At 48.1% G+C, this 12471-nt stretch overlaps 1 protein-coding gene across 3 annotated transcripts in view; it reads right to left on the reverse strand.

Annotated features, from left to right (window-relative positions):
- Window positions 1-12471, reverse strand: part of LOC307204911 (carbonic anhydrase 15-like) — a 49262-nt gene that overhangs the window by 13123 nt on the left and 23668 nt on the right. Inside the window, exons 1-3 of one of the 3 annotated variants that reach the window (XM_079957055.1) lie at window positions 4825-5021; window positions 4171-4266; window positions 3102-3137 (exon numbers count right to left, since the gene is read on the reverse strand). Coding sequence is in view for 2 of the 3 variants with exons in the window: in XM_079957053.1 (XP_079813179.1) it covers window positions 3102-3137; window positions 3731-3751 (57 nt within the window). In the remaining variant the exon portion in view is untranslated. Of the gene's footprint in view, window positions 1-3101; window positions 3138-3730; window positions 3752-4170; window positions 4267-4824; window positions 5022-12471 lie in introns of those variants that run through there. The other 2 variants (XM_079957053.1, XM_079957054.1) reach the window with 2 other exon arrangements.

The following is a 12471-nucleotide window of genomic DNA, read 5'->3' on the forward strand; positions in this document are numbered from 1 at the left end:
CAATGGACTCTATGTGGGGCTATCCCTGGGCCTGGTGCAGAATGTGATTGTCAGGGACTGGGCAGAGGAGGAATGGTGGAGACCCCCTCCCCACCGTGACCCTTCGAGGGGGGAGGAAGAGGAAGGCAGTATAGATTGACAACAGGGGTTTGAGGGAGGTCACAGCTCAGAGGCAGATGAGGGGGAAAGTTGGGAAATAATGGGAGAGCCAGAACAACACCCGGCTGACACCTTGTCATTAGAAAGCATCCCAGACCCTCCATCTCCCAGAACCTGGCGAGCCTTAAAAGTAGGAGAGCAAAGAGCTCAAAGACAGAGGGAACGTAGCCGCACCCGTAGAGGAGATGAATGAGAAAGTGGGAGAGACGGAGGGTGGAGATTCACTCGGAACAATGCCATTATCCAAGAGACTGGGTTCTATAGCCTCTCTCTGTAAAGACTGAAATAAAAAAGGACAATAAGAAACTTTTCCTTGTCTTATACTTCCCTGGGCATCCAGCCGGCAGCCACTGACAGCATCCTGACCGTGATGAACATAATGGGGCAGCTGGCTGAGTACTTGTGACACCATTGTTCAGGGGCGCTGAGTAGTGGAGGCCAGGGGGCCTGGGCTCCCCAAAAATTTCAAATCAAAGGGCTGGCCACCCCACCCCCCCAGGTTCTGCAGCAGCCATGCACACACACCACAGGGTGTGCTTGCATTATGCGGTCAAGCCGTGGGGCATCCGCATGGCACATCAGCACGCCCCACAGCATGTGCAGGTGACGTCAGCACACTGCGGCTGTGGCAGTGGCAGCAGGTGATGCATTCCTTGGAGTCCACGTCTGTTTCCCCCTGGAATCCTGCCACCCAAGGCGGTCACCTGACCTCCCCTCAAGGGTGGACCGCTCCTGCATGGCTGGACCGAAGATAAGAGTCTCATCCGTTGCTCTTCTTCCCCTGGTCCCACCACTTAGCACTGGCCTGCGGCTCCTGGAACGTTTCCCAGAAGGGAATGCAGTCCTCGAATTGGAAACGGCTTTCCCCTGCACCTGAGTTAAATGGAGGCTATTTGTATTGATTAAAATCAACACCTCTGCCAGCAAACCTCTGCTACGCAGATGTCTCAGCCAACACGCTCATTAGTCTCTTTGTTCTTCCTTCCTCGCCTCCTGCCGCCAACGGGAGATGCCCTCTGGCTGAGCTGACCTTCATTAATAATCACAAAAGCAGGGCTTTTTCTTATTTATAATTCAGCAGGGTTTCCTCGCCGGACCTATCTTTAGTCTGACAGGATAAACGAGCTATTTTGGTGTGCATTATCGCCTCTGAAGACCAACAGCAATTCCATTCCAAATTCCTATTTATATCCACCTTCTCTCAAGACATCCCTGGATTGGTTACAGCTCAGGGGCAGAATATATACATATATTGTGAGTGCACAGCATCCCTACTTTACAGAGGACTGTTATGAGAAGGAATGTAGCTCAGTGCTGCACATCTATCTTGCATGCAGAAGGACTCGGGTTCAATCCGCATCATATTTAGGTAGCACCTTTTGCCTGAAACCCTTAGGTAGGCTGGACCAGTCTTATTTTTCTAGAAAAAGGGGTGCCAGAACTCACCAAGGGAATGGCAATGGCGCCCACCTGAGAGGTGCCAGAACTGAGTTCCAGTGAATTCCTGCTGAAAAAAGCTCTGGACTGGACACCATTTGCACCCACGTCTTTCTGCCACATAAGACCCATCTATGATTCTTCAGTTGTTCTGAGAGATAATGTCAGGGACTGGGCAGAGGAGGAGGAATGGTGGAGACCCCCTCCCCATCCTGACCCCTCCAGGGAAGAGGAAGAGGAAGACAGTATAGATTGACAACAGGAGTTTGAGGGAGGTCACAGCTCAGAGGCAGATGAGGGGGAAAGTTGGGAAATCATGGAAGAGGAGGAGGCAGAAGCGGAATGGCAGCTGGCTGACACAATGTCTTTAGAAAGCATCCCAGACCCTCCATCTCCCAGAACCCGGTGAGCCTTAAAAGTAGGAGAGCAAAGAGCTCAAAGAGAGAGGGCACATAGAAGCACCCATAGAAGTGACGAATGAGGAAGTGGGAGAGATGGAGGGTGGAGGTTCACTCGGGACAACGCCATTATTCAAGGGGCTGGGTTCTATAGCCTCTCTCTGTAAAGATTGAAATAAAGAAAGGACAGTAAGAAACTTTTCCTTGTCTTTATAATTTACTAGCCAACCAGCTTGGAGCCTCTGGGAGCATCCTGGAAGGTTCCTGCAGCCAGTCAGAAGCCGTGATTTGGACTTTTGGAATGGATTCCGTTCGACTTCCAAGGTGTGACTGTATACAGTGGTACCTTGGTTCTCGAACGTAATCCATTCCAGAAGTCCGTTCGACTTCCAAAAATGTTCAAATACCAAGGCACGGCTTCCGATTGGTGCTGGTGCCCCAGAAACAATAGCCTACAACCGCACTGGACATTTGGCTTCTGAAAAACATTTTCGAACCAGAACACTTACAGTACTTCCAGGTTTGAGGCGTTTGGGTTCTGATTTGTTCATCAACTAAGCCATCTGAGAACCAAGGTTTGTGTGTGTGTGTTTGTGTGTGTGTAATTTTTATGAGTTTTCAATTACAATCCATGGAAAGGGATTCTTTTAACCTCCAGTTTGCTAGTAAAACTGAATTATTAAGTTTTATGAAATGATGCAAAAGTGAATTACTGTGTCGCAAAATGATGCATGTCGAAAAAGTGTGTCACCAACACGGAAAGTTTGGAAAGCTCCAAGCTAGACCAAGAGGCCTGGAGGACATAGCTGGGGCTGATGGGAGTTGTGGTCCAAAACATCTTTTGGGGCCCCAGGTTGAGGGGAAACTGTCTTAGGTCCCAGACACCCCATGCATTTAAAACACTTTTGATGCACGTGACTTCTATCCCAGAAACCCAGGGACTGTCATTTGCCCTGTGCAGAGCTATGCTTTGCAGCCCCCTTAACAGACTATATATTTTTTTTTAATAATATTTATTAAAGATTTTCAAGACTATATTTCCCATGGCTCTTTGGGGAAGAAATGGAAGTGCAGAGAAAAACTGAAAACCTCATTTCAAGTACTTACCACATTTAGGATCTTGTGAATCGTAGCACCAGGTACCTGGATTAGAGGGCATGGGAGGGATGAAGAAAGAAAACGTGTAAGCTGATCGGAAGGGAAGAACCAGCCAAGAACCAGGACCTGCATATCCGATGGAAGCGGGGTGGACAAGACATGCATTCTCCAACGAAACAAACCAAAGGATCATAGAGCTGGGAAAGGTGCAGAAAAGGGCATTGATTTCTGGGAGATATTCTGCTGCGAAATCGCGTGAGGTCACAGCAACCAAAATAGCCATCATTCCCTCGCAATAAAAAATGGGGTGTCCCATTTCCCCCCGCCCAGGAATTTTGCAGGATATGCCTGGAATCTGGCTCAGAAGCAACCAGTTCGGCTGTTTTACAAAAGAGGTCCTATGGGTTCTAAATGAAACCCCAGTCAGGAATCTTGTAGCTTTGTTTCAGAGCACTTGACTGGACCGTTAAGTTTTCGGCCAGAATATTGTCATAGGCCATTCATTACACACACACACACACACACACACACACACACACACACAGTCTCCTTAATCCCCCCCCCCCAAATCTTCAGTCATGCGCCTTTCTCCGCTTGTAATGTCCAAACCTCCCCCAAGCCAGCATGCCAAACCATACCTGCTCCTTTCCTCTTGGGGCCTGCAGCAGTAAGAGAAAGGAGAAGCAGAGAGAGAAGTGAATATGAAAAGGGACCTCTAGAAGAGAGCTAATAGGATGCAGGTGGTGCTGTGGGTTAAACCAGAGAGCCTAGGACTTGCCGATCAGAAGGTCGGTGGTTCGAATCCCCGCGACGGGGTGAGCTCCTGTTGCTCGGTCCCTGCTCCTGTCAACCTAGCAGTTCGAAAGCACATCAAAGTGCAAGTAGATAAATAGGTACCACTCCGGAGGGAAGGTAAACGGCGTTTCCGTGCGCTGCTCTGGTTCGCCAGAAGCGGCTTAGTCATGCTGGCCACATGACCCGGAAGCTGTACACCAGCTCCCTTGGCCAATAAAGCGAGATGAGCGCTGCAACCCCAGAGTCAGCCACAACTGGACCTAATGGTCAGGGGCCCCTTTACCTTTAGTAGAGAGCTCCCTTGATCTGATGCTTGGATTTTAAAAGGTTCTGTGCCTCATTTCCTCGGGTGTCTCTCAGCCCATGCCGGGGATGGAACCTGGGACCTTCTTTTATATATATATATATATATATATATATATATATATATATATATATAATTAAAATTTTTAAACATAAATGCAGAAATAAAAAACAATGAAACATATATCATAACATATTTTCTTAGCTTCATTGGACTCCCTCACATCTCCCGCTCCCACTTGCATCATTGTCAATTCTTACCCGCAATTTATCATCTTGTTTACGTTCTTGTATCCCATTCATTTAAAATATAATCTAATATTTCTCCCAAAGGTTTATGTTTTTTCCTCAATCTCACCTGTCATCCTAATTCCATCTAGTTTAGTGGTGCTCAATTATTTATGATCTAGCATCCTTCTTAACATTCAACCAAATTACAATGCTTTTTTAAATAAATCTTAAGTTTCTTCCAGTCTTCTTCAACTTTCTCTTCTCCCAGGTCTCGGATTCTGCCGGTCATCTCGGCTAGTTCCATATAGTCTATCAGCTGCATCTGCCACTCTTCCAGTGTGGGTAGATCTTGGGTTTTCCAGTGCTTAGCGATAAGTATCCTTGCTGCTGTTGTTGCAGGAACCTGGGACCTTCTTCCTGCAAATCAGAAGCTCTGTCCCTGAGCTATGAGCCTTCCCTTAAAAAGAAACTGTCTTATACTGAGTCAGGCCATTGGTCTTTCTAGTTCGGGGCTGGCTACAGCCTCAGCCCAGTATACCTGACAGAGCATCCAGTGGCAAAGCAAAGTTGGGTGGTACCTGGTGTAGAAAATTTCTTGTCACATTGGGGGGGGGGGAAATATTGCCTGCAAAACTGGTTTGACTTTACAGTGGTACCTCGGGTTACATACGCTTCGGGTTACATACGCTTCAGGTTACAGACTCTGCTAACCCAGAAATAGTACCTCGGGTTAAGAACTTTGCTTCAGGATGAGAACAGAAATCGTGCTCCGGCGGCGCAGCAGCAGGAGGCCCCATTAGCTAAAGCGGTGCTTCAGGTTAAGAACAGTTTCAGGTGAAGAACGGACCTCCGGAACGAATGAAGTGCTTAACCCGAGGTACCACTGTATTGCATACTTTTGAGGGGAGCCAGAGTTGTTGAGCTTCTTTTTAATGGAGATCACGTGCCTTGTGACAAGGAGGCTGCCTGCAGCTCTACAGCTCTACAGCTGAGGGGAAGTGTCTCTCTCACAGATTCTCTCACAGACTCTCTCTCACAGATGTTCAGTGCCGCACAACATTTTGTCACCACCCTCGGAGGTCGCACCCGGAGCGGACAGCACCCACCTTGCTCCGCCCCTGGGAGCATCTTCACCCCCATCGCTCTGCCCAGACACTGAGGTCTTCCTCCGATGGCCTTCTGGCAGTTCCCTCGCTGTGAGAAGCGAAGTTACAGGGAACCAGGCAGAGGGCCTTCTCGGTGGTGGCACCTGCCCTGTGGAACACCCTTCCACCAGATGTCAAGGAAATAAACAACTACCTGACTTTTATAAGACATCTGAAGACAGCCCTGTATCGGGAAGCTTTAAATGTTTGATGCTTTATTGTGCTTTTAATTCTGTTGGGAGCCGCCCAGAGTGGCTGGGAAAACCCAGCCAGATGCGTGGGGTATAAATATATTATTATTATTATTATTATTATTATTATTATTATTATACACCGACCGGCAGCAGCTCCCCGTGATTTTAGGCAGGGGACATTCCCAGCCCTACCTGGAGGTGCCAGGAATTGAACCTGGGATTTTCTGACACCAGGAAGAACTTTCTGAGGATAAGAGCTGTTTGACTATGAAACAGACTCCCTCAGGCAGTTGTGGACTCTCCTTCATTGATGGTTTTTAAGCAGCAGTTGGGTGGCCTTCTGTCATGGATGCTTTAGTTGAGATTCTTGCATTGCAGGGGGTTTGGACTAGAGCAGGCGTCAGCAAACTTTTTCAGCAGGGGGCCGGTCCACTGTCCCTCAGAGCTTGTGGGGGGCTGGACTATATTATTGGGGGAGGGAAATGAACGAATTCCTATGCCCCACAAATAACCCAGAGATGCATTTGAAATAGAATCATAGAATCATAGAGTTGGAAGAGACCACAAGGGCCATCGAGTCCAACCCCCTGCCAAGCAGGAAACACCATCAGAGCACTCCTGACATATGGTTGTCAAGCCTCTGCTTAAAGACCTCCAAAGAAGGAGACTCCACCACACTCCTTGGCAGCAAATTCCACTGTCGAACAGCTGTTACTGTCAGGAAGTTCTTCCTAATGTTTAGGTGGAAGCAGGTGGCGCTGTGGGTTAAAGCCTCAGCGCCTAGGGCTTGCCGATCGAAAGGTCGGCGGTTCGAATCCCTGCGGCGGGGTGCGCTCCCGCTGCTCGGTCCCAGCGCCTGCCAACCTAGCAGTTCGAAAGCACCTCCGGGTGCAAGTAGATAAATAGGGACCGCTTACCAGCGGGAAGGTAAACGGCGTTTCCGTGTGCGGCTCTGGCTCTGGCTCTGGCTCTGGCTCTGGCTCTGGCCAGAGCAGCGATGTCACGCTGGCCACGTGACCCGGAAGTGTCTCCGGACAGCGCTGGCCCCTGGCCTCTTGAGTGAGATGGGCGCACAACCCCAGAGTCTGTCAAGACTGGCCCGTACGGGCAGGGGTACCTTTACCTTTACCTAAACGTGGAAAGGACACATTCTACTCATGTAAAAACACGCTGATTCCCTGACCGTCCACGGGCTGGATTCAGAAGGCGATTGGGCTGGATCTGGCCCCCAGGCCTTAGTTTGCCTACCCATGGACTAGAGCAGTGTTTCCCAACCTTGTGCCTCCAGCTGTTTTTGGACTACAATTCCCATCATCCCTTGCCACTGGTCTTGCTAGTCAGGGATGATGGGAGTTGTAGTTCAAAAACAGCTGGAGGCACAAGGTTGGGAAACACTGGACTAGAGGACCCTTTGGTCCTTTTCAAATTCCATGATTCTGTGACTGCAAAGCAGATCTTTTGCCACTGAGCTACAGCCTCCCCCTGATCGTAAAGAACCAACCAGCCACATAATTGTACTGTCCCTCTTCATTTTGGTGGGATGACCAAATGGAGGGTGGTTCTTTATATATCTATGGTGTCTCGGGTTCAGTGAAGCATGTTAATGCAGCTCCCCAGAGGAATTCAAAGTGGGCTGGAGAAAGAACAGCGAGGCATCAATTAAGGACTTGATGGATTGCGACCAAGAATGCACAGTGATTAATCTCCATGCATCGTGCTTTGGGGAGAGTGATCCCTCAAGTTGTTTCTCAGAGGATAAAGTCAGGTCCAACTTCATTGCACACTATCAGAAATCGTCAGGGATGAACCAACCGGCATTGTGTGGGTGGGGAGTTGTCACAACAGACCCTCCAAGTCTCCCTATTTCCCAGGGAGGTCCCCGATTCAGAGAAGCCGTCCTGGTTTCTGATTTGATTCCGGAATGTCCCACATTTCCTTAGGATGTCCCTGTTTTCATTGGAGAAATGTTGGAGGGTATGGAGTTATCTGTCCCCCAAGCCGTCTGAAGGCAATCCTGTATAGGGAACTTTAAAAAAAAAAAGTTTAATGTTTTATTATGTTTTTATATATGTTGGAAGCTGCCCAGAGCGGCTGGGGCAACCCAGTAAGATGTGTGGGGTATAAATAGAAAAATTATCATGATGGAATGGGACGTCCGTATTTTCATTGGAGAAACGTTGGAGGGTATGTCAGAATGATCCAAGTAATTTAAGGCCAGCATCCAGGGCTAAAGGCTAGCTTGTAAAAATATAGAACAATTCTATTGCGATTGATCTGTTTCAAATCACCAGACTTCCAGAACGGGAGGCAGAGTGAAATACACACAAACAAACAAACAAACAAACAAACAAACACACACACACACACACTCCTAATGTGAAATGATCTAAGCAGGGATGTGTTGGGGGACAGGAGAGAGAGCCCATGTCTGAAAAATGTCTCATTTGGGGCCCTAATTGTGTAGAAAGAAGGACTGGGTCGTAGGTAATTGATTTTATTTATATATGAAATCGGGGGTAGGGGAGAGAATCTGCTCAAATAGTCTTTTTCCAAGTGTTATCTCAGGTTACATATGCTTCAGGTTATATAAGCTTCAGGTTACAGACTCTGCTAACCCAGAAATATTACCTCAGGTTAAGAACTTTGCTTCAGACTGAGAACAGAAATCATGCGGTGGCAGCACAGCAGCAGCGGGAGGCTCCATTAGCTAAAGTGGTGCTTCAGGTTAAGAACAGTTTCAGGTTAAGTATGGACCTCCAGAACGAATTAAGTAGGTAACCAGAGGTACCACTGTATAGAAAAATAGGGGTGGTTGGCTTTTGCTGCCCAACTCCCCAAGGGGCTGAGTCCCCCTAAGTCCATGATCGCTCAGAGATGAATGGATGGAGGCAGGAGGCAGTGAATGCAAGGGAGATCTTTATTTTTCTCTTGCCTCCCTCCCCTCCTTACAAGGAGGCAAGAGAGACCCAGAACCAATAAGAAACGTCTCTTTTAAGGGTTTGCATTTTGGCGTGGAGAAGACGCACATCCCCTCTACAAAGAGTCAGAAATTACATCACACATAAAGTGGGGCTACTGTGGCTCAGGCAGGCCAAGGTGTGATGTTCCTGAGGATTTAGCAAGTTTTACACAGTTCCAGATAAGGGACGCAGGTGGCGCTGTGGGTTAAAGCCTCAGCGCCTAGGACTTGCCGATCGAAAGGTCGGCGGTTCGAATCCCTGCGGCGGGGTGCGCTCCCGCTGCTCGGTCCCAGCGCCTGCCAACCTAGCAGTTCAAAAGCACCTCCGGGTGCAAGTAGATAAATAGGGACCGCTTACCAGCGGGAAGGTAAACGGCGTTTCTGTGTGCGGCTCTGGCTCGCCAGATGCAGCTTTGTCACGCTGGCCACGTGACCCGGAAGTGTCTCCGGACAGCGCTGGCCCCTGGCCTCTTAAGTGAGATGGGCGCACAACCCCAGAGTCTGTCAAGACTGGCCCGTACGGGCAGGGGTACCTTTACCTTTACCTTTTACACAGTTCCAGACACAGTTTACACAAAAAATTAGCATTTGATAAGAAATTTCGGGTGCCTGTCAAATGTCCCTCAGTACACAACATCTGGGCAAACAATGATAATTAATACAAAGGAGGTTCATAGATATAGGAGAGGAATCCGTTCAGGAACATCCCCGACTGCTATCTGCCTATCTGTTCTCAGGCAAGGAGGACTAAGGAGGCAGAGGAAATGTTGAAAGTCTTTAGGAGAGTCAAGGTGGCTTTGGGATTGCTCTCCCGTACTATTTTAGACATGTAGCTTATATACTTATGTATATCTGTTTGCCTTGTGCAATTATCAACATTTATTCTCTATTTGAGACCTCAGAATTCCTATAACAGTACTATTTTGCCTCAACTTCTTATCAAGTCTGCTGCCAGTCTCTCTAATTTAGCTCCATTCTCTGTTTTAGTTGGCCATTCTCAGGGAGACAGTATATTTGGAAGCAATTAATATTCGGGCTGCCAGGGCTGGCCCAGCCGTGATGTAGGGTGAAGCAGCCATCTCAGGCAGCAGTGAGATCTCATGGAGGGTGAGAGATCTCGAAAGATCTCAGTGAGATCTCACTGGAAATTGGAGGTGGAAGTGGCGCAGTGGGGACGCCGGTGGAGGCAGGTGGCATGGTTGCAGTGCCAGCGACAGAGGGGCTTTCACTTCAAGCGACAAAATGGGACATTGCAATCCCTGTCCGCTGCTCATAAACTATCAAATAATCTCCGATGAGCTTATGGCAGCCACGGGGGTTGCAACTGGCCTACTTTGCAAGGCCGTTGTGCAAGGAAGTGGACTGTCCTAGTCTCCCCCTTCCATTATATGATGAACCTTGGGCCCAGCAGCCAAATATGGCCCCTGAGGCCTCTCCATTTGGCCACATTCCTCCTCAGATATGCATCATCATTGTATGCTTTCGACTGGCTAGAATGTGCCTTTGAACTCTGCTCACGCCTCTTGCCTGCCTGTATGGAGGAGGGAGAATGACTGCGTACAGAAACTAGACTACTGCACAAAGGCAAAAGTTACATTAATTGCTTTGCGAACTTTTTCCTCTGGGCCAGCCCCCATGTGGCCCCTGGAAGGTTGCCTGGACAGATATGTGGCCCCCAGTCCACACAAAAAGTCCTCCCACCATTAACAGCCACCTGTCCCATTAAAACCAAACTCATTCCCTTTCCTAAAGGCCCTTTTAATGCCTTCTTTCAGACTCTTCAAAGGGAGCGGCAAATCTGCCCACTCCTTAAATTCAAACATTCAGACCCCTCCTGGATTATTATTTTTTATCTGGGTTGATTTATTTATTTATATTTATTTTTTTGCTTTCATCTTCTGTCTATTAATAATAGATCTGAAGAGCCTGTATTTTATTTAGCCAAGAGAATCTCTTGTTCGGCATTCAATATTTGCTTTTCTCTTCTAATTATCCCTGGAACCTGCCTGCGTTTGTTTTCGTTAGCGTCCCCTTTGCAAACTGGTTGCATACAGTTGTGTGTGTGTGTGTGTGTGTGTGTGTGTGTGTGTGTGTCTTTCTCCCCCTTCTTTTCTTTACATCTCCTCTTAACCGGGTGCCCTTTGCCGGGTGTTTACGTCAGATTCCATCAAAATGAAATTCCACTAGAGTTACCCTTCCAGCTACTCTTTAAATATTTCCACAATATGGGTCCCTGTCAAGACTCGTGAGATCTGGCCTTATTATTTCTCCCAGAAAAGCACTTAACATTTTATAGCTCCAGACCCAGAAGAAATATGGTTTTATGTTTCAGCGGGGAATTATTTAAAATGTGTAGAATAATGCAAAGAAAACTCTCTTGTGTTTGCTTGCCTCTGTCCCAAGCCTTATCCTCCACAAATGTGCCTAATCTTCACTTTAAAAGCCATGCACGTTGGTGACCCCCATTGCAGGCGTGAATTCTGTGTGCTGTGAATCAGGACACCTGATGCATAGATAAAGGTAAAGGCACCCCTGACCATTAGGTCCAGTCGTGGCCGACTCTGGGGTTGCAGAGCTCATCTCGCTTTATTGGCCGAGGGAGCCGGCGTACAGCTTCTGAGTCGTGTGGCCAGCATGACTAAGCTGCTTCTGACGAACCAGAGCAGCGCACGGAAACGCCATTTACCTTCCCGCTGGAGTCCCGCTGTTTATCTACTTGCACTTTGACGTGCTTTCGAACTGCTAGGTTGGCAGGAGCAGGGACCGAGCAATGGGAGCTCACCCCATTGTGGGGATTTGAACCGCCAATCTTCTGATCGGCAAGTCCTAGGCTCTGTGGTTTAACCCACAGCGCCACCAACGTCCCAACTATCACCAAAAAATGGCCAGGCTGCCCAGGTAATGCAATCAATGACCATTCTCAGATAGCCTGGCAAACAGGATTTCTGCTGCTTCACCTCCTGTGATGTATTTCTGCTGTAGACAACCCCCTTCTGTGATGTATGTATGATGTTTTGGGGGGTGGTCTTGAGCTACAGGGTGGGCTTGCACACCATTGTTCTGGGTTCCTCTTCCCTCCCTGCGTAGGTTGAGTGAGGACCCTGTTGCAACAGTTTAATAAAGATCAGGCTTACTAACCGCTTTGCTTCTCAATATGCTCTGGTTGGCCTCTGTTATTTTCTCCTACCGATAGAGAACACACTTAAGGACTCTTTACGGGCTCTTGGATACCCCATAAGGGAAAAGGAGCAGTTTTTTTCTCATAACAGGGTGTGACATTAACATATGAGAGTGCTGGAGGTGAAATAGTTAAACAGGTTACCCAATCAGAACCCAGGGGGTGGAGTCAGAGGGACTATAAAACCAGCTTTGGGAGGAGCGAAGGGAGGAGTTCGTTGGGAGTTGGGTGGTTGGTTGGAGTGGGAGTGAATTGGGATAGAGTCTGTGGGTAGGTTGAGTTAGTGTAGCGAAATAAGCTGAGTCAGGAACAGTTAGGGGCTAGGAAGACAAGTAAAATCTGAGAGGTGGTTTAGTAAGTGAGAGCAGGTAGCAGAAGTTATAGGTCTGGATAGGCACCCCATGATTGTAATTGACCGATACCTTTTATGTAACCACACACTTGTTAAACTGCAATAAATAAACAGAAGTTTATGTTCCAATTTAACCCTGACTGGACTCAATATTGTCCGAGGTAGGGCCTGGGTGGTGGCAGCGAGAAATAAAGTGGTGGCAAAACAGTGCAAGATAAAGAA

The sequence above is a fragment of the Podarcis cretensis genome (genome assembly GCF_951804945.1).
Source record: "Podarcis cretensis genome assembly, chromosome: 16".
In the NCBI taxonomy this organism is placed as follows: domain Eukaryota; kingdom Metazoa; phylum Chordata; class Lepidosauria; order Squamata; family Lacertidae; genus Podarcis; species Podarcis cretensis.